The sequence below is a fragment of the Myotis myotis genome, unplaced genomic scaffold (assembly GCF_014108235.1).
Source record: "Myotis myotis isolate mMyoMyo1 unplaced genomic scaffold, mMyoMyo1.p scaffold_m19_p_12, whole genome shotgun sequence".
Classification (NCBI taxonomy): Eukaryota; Metazoa; Chordata; class Mammalia; order Chiroptera; family Vespertilionidae; genus Myotis; species Myotis myotis.
Genome location: NW_023416316.1, coordinates 72,420,442 through 72,446,567, shown reverse-complemented (window position 1 = coordinate 72,446,567; position 26,126 = coordinate 72,420,442). Strand labels below are relative to the sequence as shown.

General features: G+C 48.4%; 1 protein-coding gene across 2 annotated transcripts in view; it reads left to right on the top strand.

Annotated features, from left to right (window-relative positions):
• The window catches only part of FANCC (FA complementation group C), a 268,319-nt gene extending 244,622 nt beyond the window's left edge, over positions 1-23,697 (top strand). For both annotated transcript variants that reach the window (XM_036331404.1, XM_036331406.1), the window contains 7 exons: positions 4,565-4,617; positions 6,177-6,276; positions 11,949-12,024; positions 14,195-14,276; positions 16,137-16,311; positions 19,964-20,170; positions 22,755-23,697. In XM_036331404.1, coding sequence (XP_036187297.1) covers positions 4,565-4,617; positions 6,177-6,276; positions 11,949-12,024; positions 14,195-14,276; positions 16,137-16,311; positions 19,964-20,170; positions 22,755-22,910 — 849 coding nt within the window. In that variant the 3' untranslated portion in view covers positions 22,911-23,697. The remainder of the gene's footprint in view (positions 1-4,564; positions 4,618-6,176; positions 6,277-11,948; positions 12,025-14,194; positions 14,277-16,136; positions 16,312-19,963; positions 20,171-22,754) is intronic.
• The last annotated feature ends 2,429 nt before the right edge of the window (positions 23,698-26,126 follow it).

Sequence of the window (26,126 nt, the reverse complement as noted above, 5' to 3'; positions counted from 1 at the left end):
CCTCTGCCCGCAGCCCCGGTCCCGCGGGCTCAGCCCCTGGTCCCTGTGCCTCTCTTCTGTGCTGGCGTCATCTTTCCTTGAGTTGCTGAGGTAGGAGGTGAGGGCAGAGGGAAGGTAACCAGTGCAGGTCTGGGAGCTGTGGGAGATAAGAAGGGGTGCACACCCCACAGAAAAGCTGGTCCATGAGAAAGGAAGCCAGTGTCCAGAGCCCCCCATCATCCTCGTCTGTTCATCCCCTGAAGTTTAGTGAAAGGACTGGGGCAGTGAGAGGCGGTGGGAGGAGGGCAAACCTCGTGTTATGGATGGCCTCCTGGTGACGTTTCCCAGACTGGAAATATGTGTACCTGGACATCGCCAGGCCAGATGGGGAAGACAAGAGCGGGAAGGAGCCGATTTTGGTAGGATGGAGAAAACATGCCAACAGATGGGCTCCAAGGAAGTTCTGTCTTTCCTCATTTTTACAGGAAAGATGCGAGCCTGGGTTGTGGGGCTTCAGAGCGTGGGTCTGGGCTCTGGGCTGCTGCGTGGATTGTGGGTGTTACAGTGGGTCCCATTTTAGCAATCAGACAGGACACAGAGGGTTAAAGGTTTGCCTCTTCCCTCACAAGGATGCTGTAAGGGTTCAGGGGGAAGTGATGGCTTCCAAGGAAGCTTAAATTGAGACTTTCATTCTATTTGGAGGATTCCCTTGATAAGAAAAGCAGCTTAAGTTCGCTTTTGTGATTTGATGTCACTGGAACGCATGCCTGGCCTGTGAGCACGCTGGGCTGATGAGGGGAGTCAGTGACCCTGAAATCATGTGCGCGGGAAGTGTGAAGAGTCTCATTCTAAAAGCCATCAGTCAAGGCCAGGGATGAGAACAAGCTGCTCACAGCTCTGGGGCGGCAAGGGAGACTGGTTTCAAAATAAAAATTTCTGCCCCTGCTGCCTCAGCAGAGCCCCCCTGCCTCCTGGCATCTTATCCATTTTAAAAAGTAAACACGTTGTGGCAGCAGGTTGCGAGCAGCCGAAGGTCTGAAATACTTGGATAGCAAGAAAGTGAAGAGGCAAGTGCACTTCGCGGAGCGAGCAGGCGGGTTCCACCCAGCCGGGGGGCATTTACGACGTGGATTGAGCTGATTTGCTAGAACACATTGCATAAAGGAAACGCAGGTCCAAGCTCTCATCTTCTCTTAATAGATTGAGTTAGAACTTCCCTGCTTCTCCCTTTGATTTCCGTGGTAGTCCGATTCTACACCCGGGTCATCCTTTTTTTGCCATTTGGGACACTCGTAGTTAGTATCCAGTGGTGTCTACTAGCATCACATTTATAGAGCGGCTCTGGAGTGGTCAGACAGGCTAGAACTCTGGGACAGCAGGAATGTCCTATTTTACCATTTAATTTGGTTTTCCACCGGGGCATTTTCAGGCTTGGCCTGCCTGTGGGCACATGGCAGTGGCTTCATCTTCAGCACTCATATTCAGGAGGCACGTGGTCTGTGTGTGAATCCCAAAAGCTGTTCTGGCAAATCTGATGAATCACTTTTCTTCCAGACATGCACTTTGCTTTTTCCTTCTTGTTTGACTTTTCCATTCTGAATACTTAGAAACTTTTATGATATTTTCAGGGCATATATCCAGTAACCTGTTAATAACTGTTATTATTTACAGTGAAGCTGAGAAGCAGCATGATTAACTGAGATCAAACCAAGAAATAACCCACCTCTCTTCTGTTGAGACATGGTTCTGCAAGCTAGTTCCTGAGCACATAATGGATTTATCTGTGGACATTGTTAGTTGGTTTCTTTTAGAATGCACATCAGTAGAGGATTATGCAGCATGGGTTCTCTACTTAAAGAGCAGAGATTTATAATTTACAAATCCCAAATCTCTTCAAATAATTAAAAGGGAATCATCCATCACTTTAATAAGTGGGGATGCTCTTGCCCGGGCCTTCTCTGGCAGCCTGCAGTGGCGGTGTGAGAACACTAGATGGCACACGTTCAATGTTGCAACTCAAAACGCCTGTGCAGAACCCACAGTGAAAAAGAAAGGCTGGGTGCATCTGTCCAGTTTTCCCAACATGAATGGTGTTGGGAAAATTGGACAGATACATGCAAAAAGATGAAACTAGACCACCAGCTCACACCATACACAAAAATAAACTCAAAATGGATAAAGGACTTAAACGTAAGACGGGAAACCATAAAAATACTAGAGGAATCCACAGGCAGTGAAATCGCAAACATATGCCGAAGGAATTTCTTCACTGATACTGCTCCTAGGGCAATGGAGACTAAAGAGAAAATAAACAAATGGAACTACATCAAAATAAAAAGCTTTTGTACAGCGAAAGAAACCATCAACAAAACAACAAGAAAGCCCACTGCATGGGAGAATGTATTTGCCAATGTTATCACTGATAAGGGTTTAATCTCCAACATTTATAGGGAACTCATACAACTTAACAAAAGGAAGATAAACAATCCAATCAAAAAATGGGCAACAGACCTAAATAGACACTTTTCAAAAGAGGACATACAGAAAGCCAAGAGACATATGAAAACATGCTCAAAGTCACTAATTATACGAGAGATGCAAATCAACACGACAATGCGGTATCATCTCACACCTGTCAGAATGGCTATCATCAACAAATCAACAAACGACAAGTGCTGGAGAGGATGTGGAGAAAAGGGAACACTCGTGCACTGCTGGTAGGAATGCAGACTGGTGCAGCCACTGTGGAGAACAGTATGGAGTTTCCTCAAAAAACTAAAAATGGAACTCCCATTTGACCCTGTGATCCCACTTCTAGGAATATATCCCAAGAAATCAGAAACACCAATCAGAAAGGATATATGTACCCCTGTGTTCATAGCAGCACAATTCACCATAGCTAAGATCTGGAAACAGCCTAAGTGCCCAGCAGATGAGTGGATTAGAAAACTGTGGTACATCTACACAATGGAATACTACGCTGTGGTAAAAAAGAAGGAATTCTTGCCATTTGCAATAGCATGGATGGAACTGGAGAGCATTATGCTAAGTGAAATAAGCCAGTCAGAGAAGGATAAATACCACATGATCTCACTCATTTTTGGAATATAGAGAACAACATAGACTGATGAACAGGGACAGATCCAGAGACAGAGAAGCAGCGATCAGACTGTCAATCCCCAGAGGGAAAGTAGGGGAAGGGGGAGATCAACCAAAGGACTTGTATGCATACATATACGCCAAACCAATAGACACAGACAACAGGGGGATGAGAGCATGAATGGCGGGGCAGGAGGGGAGAGAGTTGGGGGTTAATGGGGGGATGAGGACACATTTGTAATACCTTAACCAATAAATAAATTAAAGATTTAAAAAAAAAAAAAAGAAAGAAAGGCTGGGGATAGGCACCGTTCTCTCTTTGGCGTGATCAGAAAGCTTGAGGGACGAAGCACACCCTTCCTTCTTTTTCTCTTGGGGCAGATGGGGTATGAGAATGATATTTCCCAAAACTAGTCATACCACGCAAACTGTGACACCAGGAAATTCCCTGCACAGCCTAACCCACTATCACTGGGCGCTACTACAAATACCTTATTTAGAACACAAGTGGCATTTCATCTGGCCTAATCTCATGCTCTGATGTCTGCCCAGGAAGATACAGAACCTGGGTCAGGCCTGCTAATGCCTCACCTAGGCCACGTTTAAACCATCAAAACCTGTCACAAAAATATTTAGGGAATAAATTAGATTACTTCCGTCATTTGAGTTGATAGTATGTTAAATTTTGTATTAACCCTCTTTTCATCCTAAATAATTTAAACTGCTGCATTCATGGTGCACTGAGCTATGACATTACCTAGTCCATCATGGCAGTGGTCACTGCTTTCCTCGGTATGAAACCATGGTGACCTCAGCACCTAATAGGCGGGAACGGGAAGAGTCCGCCCAGGTCTGACCTGAAGGTCCTTCTAGGCCAGTGATGGCGAACCTATGACACACGTGTCAGAGGTGACACGTGAACTCATTTTTTTGGTTGATTTTTCTTTGTTAAATGGCATTTAAATATATAAAATAAATATCAAAAATATAAGTCTTCGTTTTACTATGGTTGCAAATATCAAACATTTCTATATGTGACACGGCACCAGAGTAAGTTAGGGTTTTCAAAATGCTGACACGCCGAGCTCAAAAGGTTCGCCATCACTGTTCTAGGCCCTGTGAGGTCAGACTCGTTACCAACACTGGCTGCGCAGGTAGCTCCGTGTCCTCACTGCAGTGTGCTGGTAGGAAGTGTTTTACGTTTGTCCACGATACTGGCTCCTTTCTTTGGGATCCTAGGGGCTTATTGCAGAAAACGTAGGACATACCTGAACCTGAAGAGAAAGTAAAGCATGCCTGTAACCCCTTGCCCAAGGAGAACCACTGTTTGCATTTGTGTGCAGGGTTTTGTCCATTTCTTCTAACCCAAAGGACTGGGCCCATTTTCTAGGCACCAGCAGTTCCAACAACTCCTTTGCCTGATAATAGCCGGATGTTACTGATGAAATGCTTCTGATGTTTTACTGTCTCCTGGTCTTTCCTCCAGCCTCAAGCAGCCTGCCACCCTGCCATCTTCAGAATTGTTGATGAAATGTTCAGGTAAATGTCGTGCTATTTCTGCTAATAATTGGTTTAAAAATGCTTAATTTCCAAATATAAATAAAAACATTCTGGGGTGATCTCTGGGTGTGTTGTGGGGTAATTAGTTTCCGATCCCATCTTACCCTCTGAGCTTTTTGGTAAAAATCCAAATGTCGGTGTAAATTTAAAAGACAATGCTTAAGAATTAAGATAATTTTCTTTATTTACCCTTTTAAAATTCTAATAATAATGGTAGAAAAGAGTTGAACTAGATTTTAAATAAATACTCGTAGCACTTTTCTCAGCTCAAAATAAAGTGTAGCAGTGTGCTCCCTTCACCACACGAGGGCTGACCAATCTTTTTAAGGGATTTTTTTTAAGCTAAGGAAAAACAAGAAGAATAAGTAATAAATGCTTTCTTAACAGAGCTCTTCTGAAAGTTAAAATCAGCTATGTGAGTATCTTATAACATGTTGATTTTTATTGGGCAAACCAGAGTACTTCCTGGAAGTGCAGTGACTCACAGGTGCTGAGAGAGGATGCACTACCAGTGATGGCGAACCTATGACACGCGTGTCAGAGGTGACATGCAAACTCATTTTTTTGGTTGATTTTTCTTTGTTAAATGGCATTTAAATATATTTTAAAAAATCAAAAATGTAAGTCTGTTTTACTATGGTTGCAAATACCAAAAAATTTCTATATGTGACACGGCACCAGAGTAAGTTAGGGTTTTTCAAACTGCTGACACGCCGAGCTCAAAAGGTTCGCCAACACTGCACTAGACACAGGTTAGGGGATGCTGCAGCTGTGGGGACGGCCTCTCTGGGAGCTGGTCTCAGGAAGGGTCTCCAGCTTCCGCGGGGCAGCTGGCCCAGGTGCCTGCCCTCCTCCCCACCCGCGCGCTCAGCCGCAGAGCAGCAGACCTGGGAAAGGAATGTTCACACAGCAGATAACCCAGCAAATAACCGAGACATACCAGCTTCAAGCTAAATAAGCATAGAAATAAGTCAGGATGCTGTTTTTATTTTTATTTTCTTTTAGTCTTTATTGTTGAAAATATTACATAGGTTCTCCATTTCCCCCATTAACCTCTCCCAGCCCGCTCCGTCCTCCCTCTGCCCAGGATGCTGTTCTTAGTTTAAAGCTAGCAGCGTTTGAGCTGCTTTTCTGTTCACACATAAGAAAAGTTGGTTGTATGGAAAGAAACCAGCTCCGCGTAGTCTTCCCACTTGGGCGGATGGATTTGTTGGAGCCATTTCCCCCTTGGGCAGCTCTCTCTCCACTTGAAAAAGCAAAAGGCCAGTTGCTGCTGCGCGTCTGGGCATACAGTGCGCACATGCTTGCAAAGCGCACCCAGGCCTGTGTAGGAAGGAGGTGCAGGAGGCGAGTGCGGCTCGTTCCAGTCTTCAGAAAAGGGGGAGAGGTTCTCCTGCCTCCACACAGGCACTGCGGCCGGGGAGGGAGATGCTGCTCAGCGTAGGGCCCAGAAGTGTCTCCACTCTCCCCGCCACAGTTTAGGCTCCCGTGTTCGCAGATCATCATTAAATGCCTGTGCCCCGCCATTGCCCGCTCAGGTACGCGCTCCTGCAAACCGACGGAGCCCCAGAGGTGCTGGCCGCCCTTCAGGTGTTTACGTGCTGCTTTGTAGAAGCTCTGGAAAAAGAAGACAACCAGGTTTGTTGTCCTGCACAGATTATTCATTTACCCAAAGAAAGGAAGGCTGCTCAGAGGATGTGGCTCATCACCAGAAAGGAGCCTTTTATTTTCAGTGACTCTGATAAGACTGCTCACAAAGAAAGCTTCCAAGTGTATGCCCAGCAAAGGTAAAACTATCCTATATAATAAAAGGGTAATATGCAAATCGACCAAACTGCCAAACAACTGGTCGCTATGATGCACTAAGATGCTTGATGCAGGAGCTGCCCCCTGGTGGTCAATGCACTCCCACAAGGGGAGCACCATTCACCCATGGGGAGCAGGCCTAAGCCATCAGTTGGACATCCCGCAAGGGCTCCCAGACTGCGAAAGGGCGCAGGCAGGGCTGAGGGACCACCTGCCTCCCTCCCAAGTGCACGAATGTCATGCACCGGGCCTCTAGTTTTAATTGAAAGTAACAAGGTAGTTCTTGTCAGCCTTGCGCCCAGAAGCATTTACTCTCTGTGTGTCAGAGCCTGGCCGCGCCACCCTGCGCGAGCTGTCTGCCCAGCAGACTCCACCCCTCCCAGGCCAGCAAGAGGCATTCTCGGGTCTGTACGGCATGTGCTAAGAAGGAATGCCACTTACTACAAAGCAATTCTGGACATTCTTAATTATTAGAGTTTCCATTCCATTGAGACCCAAATGTGAATTGGATTCCAAGAGAGAAAGGAGAGTGATAAGGGAAGACTTGAGTAATTGTAGAGGAGGAGCTAGAAATGGCCGTGACGAAGGGGTGGGACACCATCAGCAAGCAAGGAGCCAGGCCCAGGGCCTGCAGGAAGACCTGCTCTGCAGGGCTCCATCCACAGAGACCAGGCGGCGCTGGCCAGGACCGCTGACCAGTGAGTGACCCTGGAAACAGGGCCCTCTCCGCCCGAGGGCTCTCGCCTTTGGGCATTTTACCAGCTGTGCTTCTGTGTGGCGCTCCGCCTGTTCAAGGACCTGGGCCTGCTTCCCGGAGGGAGGCTGTCCGGTCCCTGATGCTTCCAGCACTTGGACCTGGCACTCAGGTTTATCATTGTTGTTTAAGGCAATGACAAGTATTTCTGATGCATCTTTTCCCATCATCTCTTTCCCTAGGAAAGGTAGCTAGACTGCAGCAAACAGCCTTGTCCTTGGTGCCCGGCTTGGGATTTGGGAGGTCTGTGGAAAGGCACTGACTGGCTGGCCCTCGTACTCAGTTTGAGGCATAACTGTGAATATCTGTTCTCCTCCCTGGTACATTCTGTCACTTCCCTGTTAGGGACCAGCCACTAGAAAACCTCTCCCTCACCTGGGGGAGCACACCTCGGTGGGGCGAGACTGAGAGACGTGTTGCTCTGTCATGGTAGCGCGAGTCTGGTTTTCTTATCTGCTTTGCTCCTCCTGAGTGCTGGCCTTGGGCACTGTGGATTTGGACTTGATTTGCAGTTTCTTTTAATTAATTAATTTATTTATTTTTCTTTATTTTTTATTGAGGTTTAATTGACATATTCTACTAGTCGCAGGTGTAAAACATAATGATGAAATATTTATATATACTGTGAGATGATCTCCACAATAAGTCTAGGTAACATGTCACCAAATATACTTACAAATTTTCTTTTCTTGTGAGGAGAACTTTTAAGATCTACAGTCTTAGCAATTTTCAAACATGCAATATAGTCTTGTAAACTGTATACTACATCTGCACATGACATCCCCGTGACTTCCTTAATTTGTAGCTGGAAGTTTGTACCTTTTGACTTCCTTTACTGATTTCCCCCACCCCCTATCCCCACTCTGTCAACCACCAGTCTGTTCTCTTTATCTGTGAGCTTGGTCAGTCCTTTCCCCTTCCCTTTCCCCTGTCCTTTCCCTTCCTTTCCTAATTGCACATATGGCATCTGTCTTTCTCCATCTGACTCATTTCACTGAGCGTAATACCCTCGAGGCTCACCCATGTTGTCACAATGGCAGAATTTCATTCTTAATGGCTGATTAATACTCCATTCTGTACACACACACGCACACACCACATTTTCTTTATCCGTTCATCCACTGATGGACACTTAGGTTGTTTCCATATCTTAGATATTGCAAATAATGCTGCTGTGAACATGGGGGGGGGTGCATATGTCTTTTTTAATTAGTGTTTTCATTTTTGTCATAAATACCCAGGAGTGGGATTGCTGGATCATATGGTAATTATATTTTTAACTCTTTGAGGAACCTCCATACTGTTTCCCATAGAGGCTGCACCAATTTACATTCCCACTAACAGTGTGTAAGGACTCCCTTTTCTCCACGTCCTTGCCAGTATTTGTTATTTCTTGTCTTCTTTATGATAGAAATTCTAACAGGTATGAGGGGATAGCTCATTGTGGTTTGATTTGCATTTCCCTAATGACTAATGATGCTGAACTTCTTTTCATGTACCTGTTGGCATCAGCATGTTTTCTTTGGAAAAATGTCTATTCAGTTACTCTGCCCATTTTTTAAAAAAATATATTTTATTAATTTTTTACAGAGAGGAAGGGAGAGGAAGGGACAGAGAGTTAGAAACATCGATGAGAGAGAAACATCAATCAGCTGCCTCCTGCACACCCCCACTGGGGATGTGCCCACAACCAAGGTACATGCCCTTGACCGGAATCGAACCTGGGACCTTTCAGTCCGCAGGCCAACGCTCTATCCACTGAGCCAAACCGGTTAGGGCTACTCTGCCCATTTTTAATCAGATTGTTTGAGGGTTTTTTCTGTTGAGTTATATCAGTTCATATATTTTGGATGTTAATCCCTTATCAGATATATGTTTTTCAGATATTTTCTCCCATTTCAGTAGGCTGCCTTTTCATTTTGTTGATGGTGTAGAAGCATTTTGCTATGTAGAAGTGTTGTAGTATGATGTAGTCCCACTTGTTTATTTTTGCTTTTGTTCCCTGTGCTTATGGAGCCAGATCTATTTTGAGTTAGTATTTGCATATAGTGTAGAATAGTGGTCCAGCTTCATTCTTTTGCATATGGGTGCTTAGTTTTCCACCACCATTTATTGAAGAGACTGTCCTTTTCACATTTTATATTCGTGGCTCTTTTGTTGTCAATTAATTGACCATATATGCGTGTGTTTACGGTATTTCTGGGATCTTGATTCTGTTACATTGATCTGTGTGTCTGTTTTTATGCCAGTTCCATACTGTTGAGATCACTATAGCTTTATAATCAAGTTTGAAGTCAGGGAGCATGATAACTCTTGCTTTGTTGTTTTTTCTCAAGATTGCTTTGGCTGTTTAGGGTCTTGTGAGGTTCCATACCAATTTTAAGATTGTTTGTTTTATTTCTGTCACTTTTAATTTAGAACAGTACCCTGACCAGGTTACATGTATCTGGTGGTGCGGGGCACACTGAGTCCTAGTGCAGGACAAGGCAGGGATCTAAAAAGACAGCAGTTCCTCACCCTCACCTTTGACTCAGAATCAAAGGACAGTGACCTCTTACCTTTGCAAATGGCTACATATGCGTGTATTATATCATTTCTCTTCCCAGGGCTATTCCTGAGTGCCTGCCTTTCTGATTGATAGGCTTTATCATCATGGATGCCCTGCCTTATTGTGTATCCATTTTTAGATTAATCATGATCCTTGATGCATAGTATCCTTTGTCCTGGGTGTTCCATGCATCACCCTCTTCTTTCTGTGTTCTCTTTTTTCATTCACGTATTCATTCTTAATAAAATGAGTATCTATGAACCTGACACCCAAACAAGACCTGGATTAATCGGAATCAGCCGTGTTGTGTGCTCCTCCTCTAGCCCAGCGTCGCCAACCTTTCGGACCTCACGGACCACCAGTGGCCCAGGACTGGCTCTAGCCAAACGCCCTGCCTGTCTTCCCCCGGGGAACACTATCTTGAATTTATGTTTACCATCCTTTGCTTTTTCCAAAAATAGCCTGGTCACATAGGTATGATTCCCTAAACCATGTTTTCTTTACTTGTGCTTGTTGTTGAACTTTATAAAACAACCAGCAAACAAGAGTGGCTACTGTATGCATCTTTGGAGCTTTGCATTTTTCACTCAGCTGTTACCAAGGTGGCTTTCTGAAGGATGCGCCGGCAGGTGCTGCTGTGTGCCCACGGAGACGCCCAGGGCAGCCATTTCCTGGCGTGGGCTTGCGGTGGTTTCCAGATCTCGTTTTACCAGCAGCGTTGCTCTGGACATCCTGGGGTTCATGCACAGCAGCGGAAGTGCTGGTCGTTAGGAGTACCGAGGCCTGCTTCTGTAGATACTCCAGAGCACCTTCACTCCTCTCCCCCAGCAGTTTATGAGGCTCATTAACCCCATTCTTCCCGTTGTCGGGCCTGTTTATTTCACTGCTTCTCCTCTCTGCGCTGGAATAGAGCTCGGTGCACACCGCAAATCAGTTCAGGTTCTGGGTCTAGTGGTGGCAGGATCTAATGATGTACTGGGCTATCTCCACACGTGAAAGCATAAACTCCGAGGGAAATATTTGGGGTTTTTTTTTTGTTGTTACTCCTCACATGAGCAGATTTTTCATTGATTTTTAGAGAGAGTGGAAGGGAGGGGGAGAGAGAGAAACATTGATGTGAGAGAGACTCATCAGTTGGTTGCCTCCTGCCCGACTCAGTGGCCAATGCCAAGTATCGGGAGGGAGCGGGCAGCAGAGTTCACATAGACTCCTGGGGGCGGGGGGTGGGGGGGGAGCATGGTGCAGCCACGGGGGAAACTGTATGGCAGTTTTCTATAAACTTAAATAGCATCTACTCTGTGACCCAGCAACTCCACTCCTGTAGTATTTACCCAACAAAAATGAAAGCCCTTGTCCACAGAAAGACATAAATATGAGTGTAAATCACAACTTTATTCATAATAGTTCCAAACTGGAAACAACCCACATGCCCAGCAATAGGAGAATGAATAAACAGATTATGGCATATTCATACAATGACTGCTTCTAAGCAATAAGAAACATAATGAACTACTTACCCACAATAATATGGATGAACCTCAAAAAGACATATTGAGCCAAAGAAGCCAGACACAAAAGAATATGTATTCTTATGATTCTGTTTATATGAAATTCAAGAATAAGCAAAACTAACCTCTCATTGAAATCAGTGCTGGTTGCGAGGGCAGGTGGAAGGCTGCCTGTCACAGCCACAGGGCACCGTTGTGGGACAGGAAGGTCGGGTCCCACTGGGAGTGGTGGTCACGGGTTCACACATTTACCACAGCTTGCCACTTCGTACCCTTAACGCCCGTGCACTTCACTGTCTAGATTTCACCTCCACTTTTTACAAAAGTCTCGTGGAGCTTCTGTGCCTCCGTGGCGATGGCGGTGAAACACCGTCTCAACTGCCTTGGAGACTCACTTACATAGAAGAGTCCTGTGTATAATCAGGCCCATGTGAGGTAAAGAACTTACATAAACACATCAGGAGCAGAACTTTATTTTCCTTAAGCCCCAGATGGCTTCTTTAAAAGGTTTATTTTTCTAGAGTGTATTTACAAGATTGCTGGGAGCATCTTTTTTTTTTTAAATAAAAGAAAACATTTGACCACGTTAGTACTAGTGGGTCCTTTTGGGCAGAGGGTGCGAGCCTTTGTATTTTCTTAACGCTCCTTCCGGTCCTGATGTTCATGCGGTTTTGAATTTTTTATTCTATTGCAGCTGAAGTTTGCACTCAAGACCTACTTTCCTTATGCTCCTCCATCTCTGGTCATGGCGCTACTCCAGCATCCGAAAGGTATGATGTGGTTTCCGAAGCACCCCCCCCCCCTTCCTCCCTAGGAAACAGGGGAGAGGGACCCTCATCTCAGCGCCCAGTCCGCTCTCAGGGTCTCAGTCTGTGGATTTTGTCATGACAAGTTGCTTGACTTCCCTGTTAGGATCATTTACCAAAAGAAAGAAAACAGCATGAGAAAAAAGGCCTCTTGTTAAGTTTTGATAGTCTGCCCCGGATACCACAGTCCTCTGGTGCCAGCCAGGCCCACCTAGATGCCAGGAACAAGCTAAGACTTGGCTGAGTTAGAATACAACAGTGCATTTATTTGTATTTCGTTCGTTCTACTCTATCCCCCTTGTTGGAAAAGGAAAGATAAAAGGATGAATGAAGCCTAGGAAATTTTGGGGAAATTTCTCCTAACCAAGCCAGGGAGGCCTGGGAGGAATTCGGGGAGCGTCAGACAACAGCCTTCTCTGACTCCCTCTCCCAGAGGCCTCATCAGCTGGGCAAGTGACGGTTCCATCCTTAAGTCAACTGGTGCTGGTCCTTAAGGCACCTGTGAGCGCATGTTTAGCAAACATTTCAGTAGAGTAAAGCCTGAAATCTGAGGGGGAGGCAGCACAGGCGCCGCGTGCTGGAAAAGGCATCTTACCTGCCAGTGGGAGGGAGAGACAGGGAAGAAGAAAAGAATCCATAACACTTCCTTTTCACGCCATTTTGGCCTGCCTTTTCCCTGAGACTTGGGTAAGTAGATTCATTTAAGGACAGTAGATGTTTCAGAGTTTCACAGCATTTTATAAAGTCGGCTTCCTCTTCCTTTTTTCTAAATGGTAGATTCTCGTCCAAGGTGACCCACCCGACACTGTCTCCTCAGAGGCTGGAGCTGGAGGCGGGATGGGCCTGCCGGGTCTGGGAACAGCTTTGTGAAATGTAACCTGTGGAAACACGATGGGAAGACTAATAACAAGGCAGAAAAGTCAGTAATTCACCTCCCAGGGCTACACCGCACAGCTATCGTCAGGTACCACAGCCTAAGGCCGCCTGCGTGAGAAGCCCATGAGCTCCAGGAACAGTACTGGAGTTGTTCGTTTTACGTAGGGAATCTGTAAGCAAAAGATCCCGGTGGCACACGGGCCTGGACCCAGCCTACTCCCTTCTCCTTGGTGTGACTGTCCTGGATTTATGTCCAAAATAAGTAAATTCAGGCAGAAGTACAAGAGCCTCTTATGCTAGTTTCTAGAACAGTTTTCTGCATATTTTAGAAAAAGAAAAAAAAACCAACAGCGCTATATGTTCACAAATTGAAGTGTTTTTAATAGTAGAATCTTCTATTTGTCAGAAATTGATTTTATGCCCGCTGTAAAGTGCTATGGGGCATAAAAGATGGATCACTGATGAGCCCTGACGCTCCAGGAGCTGAAAGTTGAGGGGACTAAAGTACCTACCTAAACAACTGATACAGGAAGACAATGAAAACGCCGTCAAAGGCTGCACACCCAGAGTAGGGAGTTCAGAGGAGGAAGGGAGAGAATACATGAGCCTTTAATCCGAAACATTTGTGGAGCAGCAGTGGTTACTGTCACTTACGTTATCTTCCTCATGTATTTACTTATAGAATCTTTCACTACATGCAAATATGGTAACCTTTTTCAGATGTTGTTTCAAACTGCAGATACATACCGACTCAGATGTGTTTAAAAATCACAGGATAATTGTGAAACCAGAAAAACTAACTCAAGAAAAGACATTTGTTTGTATATATTTTCCTGGCCTTTTCTTTACTATACCCTGTAATCATATTCGGAATTCATCACAATCATAGCAAGAGTTGGGCAGCCCAGGCCCAATTCCTTTTCAACGGTGTTTTAGTCTCCACATATTTTGAAATCACATTGTTAGCGATCGAGGAGGGGACAGGTCGGCAGAAAAGAGAAAGCCTGGACCTCCCAGCTGGGCTTGCCAGGCCTCGGGCTGCGGGGGCTTTGCAGACTCCACGGCCGGGTTCAGCCCCTGCGGCACAGCTTGTGTGACTGACGGATCTTTCTCCCTGGGAACAGCAGAGCCGTGGGGTGGGATCCACGGGCCAGGAGAAAAGATGGCCGTCCCCCGAACTCTTCCCGCCTAGCTGCAGGGACTCCGCCGGGAGGCTGAACTTGTCTTCCATTCCCCTCTGTTCTCCTTCCGCCCACAGACATCCCACAGGCACTGCGGCACCAGCCACTGAGGCGTATTTCTGAAATGCTCAGAGAATCGGTGGAAGACCAGACTCACGGGTAAGCACACACTGACGACCCCAGGTCGGCCTCACCTGTGGTCTCCCCGGGTCCTTCCCTTCCCTTCACAGGGCCGATGGAACGGCGTTGTCGGTCTGTGACCATCCGAACGCAAGCACACGCATGCATGTGTAAAGCCTCGGCAGCGTAAGGTTCTACACGCATGAGCAAGAGAATAGATACTAGAGGAAAGCGTTGCCGCGGCTGCGGGCTCCTGGCTGTGCAGAGGGGCCTCGCTGGTCCTGTGCTCTTCTTCTCCCCAAGGAAGGAGTTCTAAACCGCTCCTGCACGCGGTGCAGCGTTTCCTTTTCCTCCTCTGTAATAAGTATCTCATCTAAAATGCAAACATCCGCCCTAGCGTCATGATATTAAGTACCTTCTTGTATGTGTTACTGTCCTAGAAGCATTCACTTTAGGCTCTATGTTCTTTGTAACATAACACCCTTCAGCTTCCTCCTAAATTCCTGGCTTTTAGAGTGTATTTTATTCATTGTCTCACTAGCCTTTAAGGCTGCCTTCATTTGCACCGTTTGCCAGTTTTCCAACTTGGGATTCCCTGTAACCTGTCACTGAGCATCACAGGCGACCCGCAGTGCTCCTGTCACTCCCGAGGCCAGCACTCCCTGCCCTCCACCCAGACTCCCCGACAGAAGAGACAAGGACTGGTGGCCAAGCAGGGATTCCAGTGTGGCCACCGCAATGCCCGCCACACCTGGCAGCCCTCCCCGCACCCGTTCTGGTCGCCTCTGCTGAAGAACGGAGCTCAGGTTCCACACCCCCCAGACGCCTGCCTGACCTGGATCTGCCTTAGCTAGACTTCGGGATCCACCTGCAGGGAGGGTCCTTCTCAGGCTGGCACTTTCTCAGCCCACACGGACTACCTTGCATAGGTGCTGGTGGGACACAGGGAGAATGGCCCGGCCCGTGATCCGAGCGTGCAGCCCACCTGGGAGCAGGGAGCATGTGAGCCCCCTGCTCAGCTCACTGCCCAGGAGGTCTGCTGGGAGGGACCCTGGGCCTCTTCCTTGCTCTGGGTGCATATTGCAGCCACCACTAGCAGGACCAGGGAGCAGCTGCTCTCCCCATGGGAAGGAGTGAGACAATGCTGCCTTCCTCTCACTCCATTGTCCTGGGAGCTGCCTTCAGAGCATTTCCTCAGCAGCGGCCAGGAGAGCTCTCACTGCACTGCCCCGGCTGCCCCACTCCAATTTCCAGGGGCGCTGTTAACCCGCTGACGCTGCCCCTGTGAACTGTGGGTCCTCACCTTGAGCTGACTTTAACGGCTGTCACAGCGCCCAGTTCTCAGTGAGCCCAAGAATGGCCTCACACTCACAGAGGCTGGAACCTCTCAGCTCTGAGGCCTGCGCTGACAGAAAAGGAGGCCATATACAGCTCATTAAAAATTCATAATTGCCAGGGTATCGTCCAGAGCCCCGTGTTTTGTCAGAAAAGCAGCAGCACGTTTCTGCCTGTGCCCCTTTGGTCTGCTTCTCGCCTGGGGGCACCCGGGGCTGCTTGTGGCCGGGAGCCCGCTCCGCAGGCAGAAGGTTCTCATCTTGCATCATTCCTGCTGTCACGGGCCAGAACCTTCCTTCTCCGCGGGCTGGGCTCACTCACGGTTCCTGGATGGGAGGACTTCGGTGTCTGGGTTCTTCGGGCCCTGGGCCTTGAGGCATGCCTGTGAGGGCCCTGGGGGCGCAGGCGGCCCGGGAGCTGGTTTTCTGAGGCTGGCTCGGACTCCTGTGTGCTCTAGCGGGTGAGAACAGTGTGAGCAGGCCGCTCGCAAACATTACGTCGCTTAAGAACCAAAAGGGAAAGAAGCCAGGTCGCCTGGCTGCCATGTGTCTGGTTCTGTTCCAGGTCCTGCGGAGGCCCCTTTGAGAGCTGGTTTTTGTTCGTTCGCTTTGGAGGATGGGCTGATACGGTGGCTGAGCAGTTACTGCTGTCAGGAGCCGAACCCCCCGAGGCCTTGCTGTGGCTCTTGGCATTCACCTACAGCCCACGTGACGGGAGCCAGCCGAGAGCACAGACCATGGTGGGTGGCGGTACGCAGTGTGGGTGGCATCCAGGGTGGGTCTTTCCTGAGCTGGAAGGATCCGACAGGAAGGGGCCCAGCAAGGGGCTTGGCTTCCAGTAACCCCAGGTACCCAAGTGTGAGTGCTCCCGGTTCCCTTTGGCAGCGCCTGGATGTCCCCTGGGGGAGGTGCTTTCCTGGGTCCAGCCACCACCCTCTGCTCTGGCGGCACCGAGGGGAGGAGTGCAGGCTGTGCCAGGCCTCTTCTCTGCTGGCTCAGCCCCCTGGCCCAGGGGATGCCAGGCAGAGTCTGGCCAGTCGTCTGAGGAGCTCTGTCCTCTGACCAGCGGCCTGGCTGTGCTGCTTCCGTCTGCGCTTCCTGCTTTCCTGGGCCCGTCAGCAGTCCTCACATGGCAGCTTTGTTTAGAAGCCTTACTAAGTAAGCACATGCTATTAACCACTTTGCTTCTGAAAAGGGCCTCGGTCATTTCCTAAATGACAGGGCAGCTAAACACAGGCCTGGCGAAGGTCTGTGGCAACAGCGTGGTTTTTTATGTGGAATATAATAATTGCAGGAAGCAGTGCTTTGATGAAAGGCATTGGCACCTGCCTCGCAAACATTTATTTGTTGGTTTTTAAAACTTCAACTGCCAGCGCTTCTTGCTGATTTTAATAATTAAAGGGAGCAGGCTTCATTAGGCGGAGCGCACTGCCGTGGCTTGATGTCCTCTGTCATTCGAGCATCGCAGACGGGGCAGGGACGTCTGATATTTGACTTGGTCAGAGGCTTGCGTGCAGTGGGAAGAAAAGAGTTTGGGATTCAAAAAGCTGAAATTTGGTGATAATATATTTTGGATAAAAAATAGAACACTATTTAGAAATTAACACAATCCACATATGAAATTGAGGATTGCTATCTGATTAGAGAGAAAGCCTATTTCTTCCCTCTTAAAATATCACATTAAACTAATTAAGGAAATTTTTAATTTGTTTCCATCATCTTATTTTTAGTATATGTGCTGCCAAAGCGAGCACTCTTCATCTTATTTTTAATAATAATTAAAATATATGAAGCCCTATTCGTTTCTGGAGCCCTTTTATATATACACTTTATTTTATTCTGTGTAAGCTAAGCTGGTAGGTTCTGTGTCAAATTCCATGTTGATCATAAGAAGAGTTTCACTTTCTTTTTTTCTTTTTTACTGTTGACAGTATTACATATGTCCCCTTTTTTCTCCCCATTTTTCACTCAGCCCCCAACCCTCCCCAGCCTTCACCACTCTATTGTCTGTGTCCGTGGGTTATGCATATATGCATGTATATTCTTTGGTTAATCTCTTCCCACCCACCCTCCCCACATTCCCTCTGAGATTCTGCAGTCTGTTCTATGCTTCTATGTCTCTCGGTCTATTTTGTTCATTAGTTTTTGTTCATTATATTCCACATATGAGTGAGATCATGTGATACTTACCTTTCTCTGACTGGCTTATTTTGCTTAACATGGAGAAATAAACTGTCCTATAAGATTTACTTTCTAGAAAGTTTTGCGTTGGCACATCTTTCTACTTGTCAGCTTGGTCCTTTCCTACGCGTAGTTTTCTCTGCAGTGCTCCATTGGCATCCTTCTTGGCTGTGCTGTCAGGGCCCCGTCCCCGGGGAGTGAAGCCTTCCTCCTGGGTGCCCCACCGGAGGCGCTGGTGTGTGTGACGTGGCAGGAGTGGGCGGCCCCACTTCCCTCCTTAACTAGTAGCCGTGCCTCCTGCTCCCCAGGTTCCATGAGTTTAATCCTTCCCATGGTCAGGCGGTCGGGGACTTGGGAAACAGACTGTGAACCGCCTTTGAAAGCGCAGTGGCTGAGAGCGATGGAGCCTTAGAAGGCACAAGTCGCAGGTGCTGCCCGCGCACAGCGTGCCCTGTGGCCGAGCCTTGCCGCTGCCGGCCATCCTGGAGGCTCAAGGTCGAGAAGCAGGAATAACTGTCTGCCCGGGATGCACTCCCGCCACCAGGGTCCTGGTCACGATAAAAACAGGAGAGGTTTGTGTTTGTCTACCCTTAGGATTAGGGGGGGTTCATGCTCCAACCCTGTCGTTCCGTTCCTAGGAGTTACCCTAAGGAATCAGGGATCATACAAATATAATCATCAAGAATAATCTCACAGCATCGTTTTTAATTGCAAAAACTGGAAGTGGCCTAAACTTTCAACAGTAAGGATACTGGCTAAATATTATGGTATATTCCAACTACAGGGTAGCATTCTACCATGAAAAATCATGTTCCCCAAGAATATGTGCTGTAGGTCTGGTGAGCTGCTTCAAGTGCATTGTGAAGAGAAACTGTAAGATACAAACTATTGTGACAGTGAGTGCTGTGTTCACATGCGTAGAAAAAGGATGCGTAGAAAAAGCATGAATGCATAGAGAAAGGATGAGGAGGCAATAACCGTGGTTTTAACAATGAGTCTTTTTAGCTGGTAGCATTATAGGTCATTTTAATTTTCTCTTTTTACTTTTTTGTTAGATTTTCTACAGTGAGCATATATAAATTTTCATAATGCAAAATAAGAAGCAATACTTAGAAAAGAAAGTTTATCTCTTTCTCCCGAAACAATTAGAAAGCTTCGTTTGGGGGATGTCAGAAAGGCAGGCTAGGATGGGGGTGCCAGCAAGGAGGCAGGCACGAAGGCTGCAGTGTTGCAGACCTCCCAGGGCGGCCAGGCGCAGCCACCAGAAGGGAGGCGGCCGGAGTGCCTCTCCCGCAGGCACTGCCGCTCGGGGAAGAGCCGGTGCGGTTTCTCACGGTCTCGGATTGTCACGGTTGCTCACGGCACCTCGTGCACTGGAGTTTATGACAGCCTTCATTGAAGGAGCCTTAACATCCAGAAAGGGGGCTCACACTAAACCCATAAAATTGGTCGTGGGAATTCTCAGAATAGGCCTAAGTATTCTTTCGTTTGAAACTTAGCTGTTGATGAGTTCTATGTGGCATTTTGGGTCCGTGGCTATCCGTTTTTCCTTCTTTTCCAAGTCACAACTTGATGTACCATTCCCATAGCATGCAGAAGTCTCAGCATGAAATCAATACTTTAATGCAAAAATAACCCCAGACCTATAACAATCACCTTTAGTATGTGGATGCCACAGACTCGTGACCTCCTCTTGGGCTTTAAACATGTATGAACAGATGGTCCAGCGCCTAGAACAAAACTGTGTGTGTGCGTGTGTGTGTCCTCCCCCACCCTGCGCCCAGAGATGGCCAGGGGAACAGCTCCTCCTCAGACAGGCCCGGCGGAGTCTGGGCGCATGGGCTCCAGCTGATTTGTGGCCGTGATAGTGAGCAAGTCCTCAAGGAGCCTTTTGTTCTTTCCCCACAATATAAAACCTGACTGCATTCTGCTAAGGACTTTTCTCTGTTTCTTTTCATACAAGAAAAGGTCAGGTCCTGGCCTGGTGCCCAGCTGCTTAGTGAGCAAGACGAAAGAAAGTCAAGAAAATTCCATTACGCCCATTGGGTTTGTTTGGAGCGACGTGGGAACCCAGACATGGGCGGCCTCCCTCCGCCCTCCCTCAGGCCCTGGTCCTCTTCTCTCTGAGGGATGCCTCCAAGTACCAGACAGACCCCAGATCTGTGTGTCCCAGTGCTTCCTAACCTCTCCCCTTTGAAATGACACCCCCAGGCAGAGGTGAAAGCAGTGCTCGGCCACCTCCGGAAGCTGCTCAGAAGCCCGACCCTGGCGGCCAGGGATCTGCAGGCAGCAGCTGGAGAGCGCCCAGGCGGGGCCCCCAGGCCGCTGGCCGGTGGGCGGCTGATCAGGCACCTCCTCCTGAACTTCCTGCTCTGGGCGCCTGCAGGCCACACAATTGCCCGGGAAGTCATCAGCCACGTAAGTGTCCCCTTTTTTAGCATTCTAATTTTCATTTGTATTTCGCCCAAGGGCCTGGCCTTTGAAGGGTGTGTGTACCAGGATGCTGTCCACACATGTATGGCGGATAGGAGGCGGGCAGCGGGAACAAGCCCTATAGCCTGCCCTGGCAACACCATGGCACAGAAGGGACAATGGAGGCTCAGAGGAAGGAGGTGACTTCTCCCAGGCGCAGGGGAAAAGCGAGGTCTCCTGTCGCCCAGCTGCTCTCCTTTCAGCGGTGCAGCCCCTCCTCCCCAGGATTCCCGAGGAACAGGCCACGGGAGGATGTGCGGTGCCCGTGCAGAGAAGCCATGGCTAATACACAGGGCCGTCCCCAAGCCCCGCCAGGCTCCCGAGGGTGGAGGGTGAGGAGCAGTCCCTGGCGTGGGCTTGCGCAGTGCTGTTTTAGAAAATGACAATAAAAGCACGGACAACAAGAGAAAAAAAACAGGCAAATTGAATTTCATCAAAATTAAAAGCTTTTGTGCATCAAAGACAACTCACAAATAAAGGAAAATATTTGGAAATCACATATCCGATAAGGGTTGGTGTCTAAACTACATAGGGAGTTCTTACAACTTAACACACACAAACAGCCCATTTCAAAAATGGGCAATGGATTTGAATAGACATTTCTCCAAAGAAAATGTACAAACGACCACTAAGCACATAAGAAAGTGCGCAATATCATTTGCTGTGAGGGAAATGCAAACCAAAAGCACACCACTCACACCCAGGAGGACGGCTGTGATCAGCGAAACAGCCCAATGGAAACAACCCCAACGCCCATTAGCCGGTGACGGATACCGACACGTGGTCTGTACCCACAATGGACTGCTCAGCCTTAAAAATGGCACTTTGACATGTGCTGAGACGTGGATATACCTCCAGGGCATCACGCTAAGTGAAGTAAAAGGACAAATATTATATGATTCCACTTACACACGGTACCTAGAACAGGCAGAGTCACGGAGACAGAATGTAGGGGTTTTCGGGGGCTGGGGGGAGGGACAGGGAGTCAGTGTTTCGGGGGCACAGTGCCTGTGTGGGATAAGGAAGAGCTCTGGGAGTGGCTGGGGTGACAGTTGTACAGCACTGTGAATGGACTCAAGCCACTGGATAACACACTTAAAAATGGTTAAAATAGCAAATTTTATGTTTATTTTACTATGATGAAAATGCTATTCAAAAAAAGTTTGGTTTTGCTTGTTGTTGCCATAAATATACATAATGAAATGTAAAGCTTGGTGAGTTTTCACAAACTGAAGCACACCGCAGCCAACAGTCAAGAAGGGCTGTTCCAGCGCCAGAGGTCCCGTGCCCTCTGGGAAGGCTGCGTCAGCGTGAGCGTGAGCGTGATGGAGGTCACAGTGACACGCGGGCCGCCCAGAACCTGAGAGGCTCTCCTCAGTCCCGTGAAAGAGCCGTGGGAGTGGTGGGCCATCTCCCAGAGCCGGGGCGTGGCCAAGAGCGGAAGAGGATGTGTTGTCGAGTGGGGGTGCCATCTCCTCGGGGCCCCATCACGGTGACCTGCTGTGTACTTCCGTAACATGCACACCTCACTTACTGTGCTTCCAACCCTCTGGAGCCGAGAGAGAAGAAATATGTGTACAGAGCTTGGCCCGGAGTCAGGTGTAACAGTCACTTTTCAGCCACTCCCTCAGTCAGGTGGCCAAGGTCAACATCAACATGGATAAGTGGTGGACAGCGTGCACCCTGGATGTGCCCTGGACTAACCCCGAGAAAAACCAGCGCTGGCCCAAGGCTCACCTCTGCCTCGTGTCCCACTCGGAGCTCACCCCGCGCCTGAGGACAGTCAGTGTGGAGGCCAGGAAGCTGTCCCTGCTGCTGTGGCTGTTAACCATTTGTTGGGGACTCTCTATAAACTGACACCCACACACACATACATAGACGACTGTAATACCAAGCAGACAGCTGCTCAGTGTGGCTTGTGTCTAAAAAGCCACAGTAAACTCTCTGTGCAGCTAAATTGTAAGATTCTTGCCCTGCCCCTTTTGCTGAAGTGACATTCTCAGGAAAACACTTACGGGCACCAACAACTCAATCTCTTGAGGCCGTATTTAGCAGAACTAACAATTCCTGTGATTCCTGCTTCTCTCACGGATCAGGTGTTAAAACCTTAGGTGCCTGTGAAAAACAAACGGGCCCAGTCACTGGCCAGGAAGGCCGTTATGAAGCGGTTCCTGTGAAAACAGGTGGCGTTTTCCTTGCAGCGTCTTCTGATTCTCATACTAGTGAGTGAGCCTTTCAGCAAATCGAGCCCCAGTTCCTGGTGTGCCTTTGCTCCCCACCGCAAGTCACCCCCAAGCTGCACCAGCCCCACCTCCGCCCAGCATCCCAGGAAACATCGTGCGGGCCTTGCAGGAGAGGGTGCGCCTGCGGAAATGCTCTCGCCCAGGCCAGCCCCGGCAGGCGAGCCCCGCTGGTGCCCTCGGAAACGGCCGACAGGGACGCTGCCTCCCGCAGGACGGTGCGGCTGGCTCACTGCACGGAGGAGATGTGTCTGGGAGGGTTTAACTTGGCTCCTCTTGTCCTCATTCAGATGGCGCAGACTGAGGAGACAGCCCGGGAGACCATCGGCTTTCTTGACCAGACCTTGGACAGATGGGATCGTCTTGGCATGGAGGCCCCGGCATCGAGGCGACTGGCCCGGGAGCTCCTTACGGAGCTGCGCGCACGTCCAGCGCAGGCCCGCTGACCGAGCACCGCCCTGTGGGCCCAGGTGGCAGGGCCAGGGATGCAGCGATGGGTTTCTATGGCAAGGGTGCCCTCTGTGAGGACTAACAGTCAGCCGGAACTACCCTGGCAAGCCCTGCTAGAATTCTACACAAGGAGGAGACAGGCTCCTTCGCCCAGACTCAGTCAGGTCTCTCCACTGATGCCTGGAGTTTACGCCTTCAGCATTCTCTTGACCAGCTCAGCTGGGTGTCAGAGGATCACTGAGCAAAGGCTCGGATGGGAGAACCAATTTTTATTTCCTTTTTTCCCTTATCAAACAAAATGCACAGCTATTATCTAAATGTCTCCGTCTTTGGACCAAGAAATGGGTCAGGAACCACTGTTCAGTTTAGAAAGTAATTTAGCCCCTGCCCCAGGTCTGTTAGAAGTCAGGTCATTGGTGTTGGTGTTCCTTTGAACCCATAGGGATTTGAGATAAAGCCACTCTTCCTAGTTCTATAGCAAGGAGAGTCCCTTGGGCACCCCGTGAGCAGGCCGCGGGGAAGGAGTGAGTAGGGACAGGGCCCTCTGGTCCATGCCGCCTGCCGGGGAGAGCGGCCCTGCCGGCCACCGGCCACCGTGGAGAGCCAGTCTGTTGCTAAACACTGGCTGCTGCCTCAGAGCCCCGTTGCCTAGAGACGCTGCCGGAGGGCGAGGACGCGTTCCAGAGACACTGGGAAAGGGTGTCAGCAGTTATCTTGTTCAGTGAACTGGAAATGGAAATTTCTAATAAAGGACTGGTAACCCCAAGGTTAATATTTATTTCACACCAGTTAAAGATTGTTTCTTTTCAGGTTTATTCTTAACTTGTATCGACTGTATGCTCTTTTCTGTATCTTCTGCATGTCAAGTGAGTTAAGACTTTTCTGTCCCGCCGTAACCGGTTTGGCTCAGCGGATAGAGCGTTGGCCTACGGACTGAAAGGTCCCAGGTTCGATTACGGTCAAGGGCATGTAACCTTGGTTGCAGGCACATCTCCAGTGGCGGGTGTGCAGGAGGCAGCTGATTGATGTTTCTCATCGATGTTTCTAACTCTCTATCTCTCTCCCTTCCTCTCTGTAAAAACATCAAATATATATATATATATATATATATATATATTTTAAAAAGACTTTTATGTCCACTTTGACTTGCGGATTGTCATCTCTGAAGCTCCCTCAGGCTTGGCTCCTGTTTGAGGTGCTGTCAGCATCAGTGGCTAAGTATTAATGAAGGGAGAGAGCAGAGGAAACCTGACATTATTCAGGCTGATCGATGAGGTGGCATAAGCCTGCTCCCTAGGAAGTTGCTGCATTCATAGGCACCCCAGGGGGTCGCAGCCTGGCCCAAAGGGGGATGCACACCCCACGCTCCCCTGTATAGGGAGGAAGGACCTGCTTTTCAATCTCCCCACCCACTCACCCAGACTGTGGGGGAGGTGAGCACATGTGCCATGGGAGCCAGGACCGAGACCATAGAGGCCTGTCCGTCTAGCCTGGGAAAGGGATTGGATTGGATAGAGGACACAACCCCAGAATATCTAGGAAGCAGATTGGTTAGAGGGTGGGCCTAGTGCAGTGATGGCGAACCTATGACACCTCTGACACGCGAACTCATTTTTTGGTTGATTTTTCTTTGTTAAATGGCATTTAAATATATAAAATAAATATCAAAAATATGTCTTTGTTTTACTATGGTTGCAAATATCAAAACATTTCTATATGTGACACGGCACCAGAGTTAAGTTAGGGTTTTTCAAAATGCTGACATGCCAAGCTCAAAAGGTTCACCATCACTGGCCTAGTGCAAGCCCAGGAAAGCTTGAAAAAGCTCCTGGTCCTTCCCAAACCCAAGATAATATAATCCCAGCTAACAAAAGAGCATCCTCCCTCCCCCTTTCTCGCTCTCCCCCCACTCCACCTTCCTGGTAACAGGCACTGGCCCCTTTGGTGTGCTTGTTCTCCCCATAGCAACTATGTGGCCCTAGCAGCTGCCTGGGGGCCCGAGTACAGCGCCAGCCAGGAACAGAGCAAGCAAGCCAGGTCAGGACAGGGACATGGACTGAACCAGTGGTGCACATGTCTGGACATTGGCCCTATTCTGGTCTTGATGAAAACAAGATAGACTTTTTCCACAGCAGGAAGGATGGAGATGACGCAGTGGGAACCCAGGGGCAGCCTTCTCTCTCCACCTCAATGACCCTTACCACTCAACCTCATCTTTCTGCGTGAGGCTCCCCAAATGCTTTTCTCGAGACTCCATGAAAGGAACAGTATGAGTCCATTTTTTTTGGATTCGATAGAGGTTGAGCTTTCAGAGTAAATACTTGTTTCGATAGATGGATCCATGTGAAGATCTGGAAAATCCCAGTAACTTTTGACCTGAGCCTTCCTTTTGTTACAGTATGAAAGGTGTACTGTTAAAATATTTTATCACAACTGCCATCATCATCGTCATCACTTTCACACGCTTCAGCTGGCGTTGACGCCTCTGGTGTGGACTCTGCCATGAAGGCTGTGACCAGCCTCTGTGGGCCAGTGTGGTCGCCGCGAAGGGGCACCCCCTGGAACTGGCCTCCCTCTGGGGGGTGCTTTCACGAGGACACCTATACACACTGTATTTTTTTAATCTTTGTTGTTGAGAGTATTACGGATGTCCCCCCTTTCCCCCCTTTGCCCCCCTCCACCCAGTTCCCGCCCTGCCCCAGGCCTTCACCACCCTACTGTCTGTGTCCACAGGTAAGATCTGTGGTTAATCTCTTCCCATCCCCCTCCCCTCTTCTCTGAGATTCGTCAGTCTGTTCCATGCTTCCATGACTCTGATTCTATTTTATTCACCAGTTTATTTTGTTCACTAGATTTCTTGTTCATTTATCTTTAAGTTCAATTGTTGACCAGTATTTGTTGCCATTTTTTATCTCTTCCCTTTCCTCCTCCAACTCCTCCTCCTCCTCTTCAAGAAGACCCTTCAACATTTAGCGTAACACCAGTTTGGTGGTGGTGACCTCCTTTAGCTTTTTCTTGTCTGTGAAGCTCTTTAGCCTTCAATTCTAACTGATAGCTTTCCTGTGTAGCCTAGTCTTGGTTGTAGGTCCTTGCTTTTCATCACTTTGAATATCTCTTGCCACTTGCTTCTGGCCTGCAAAGTTTCTGTTGAGAAATCAGCTGACAGTCATATGGCGCTCCCCTGTAGGTAACTAACTGCTTTTAAGATTCTC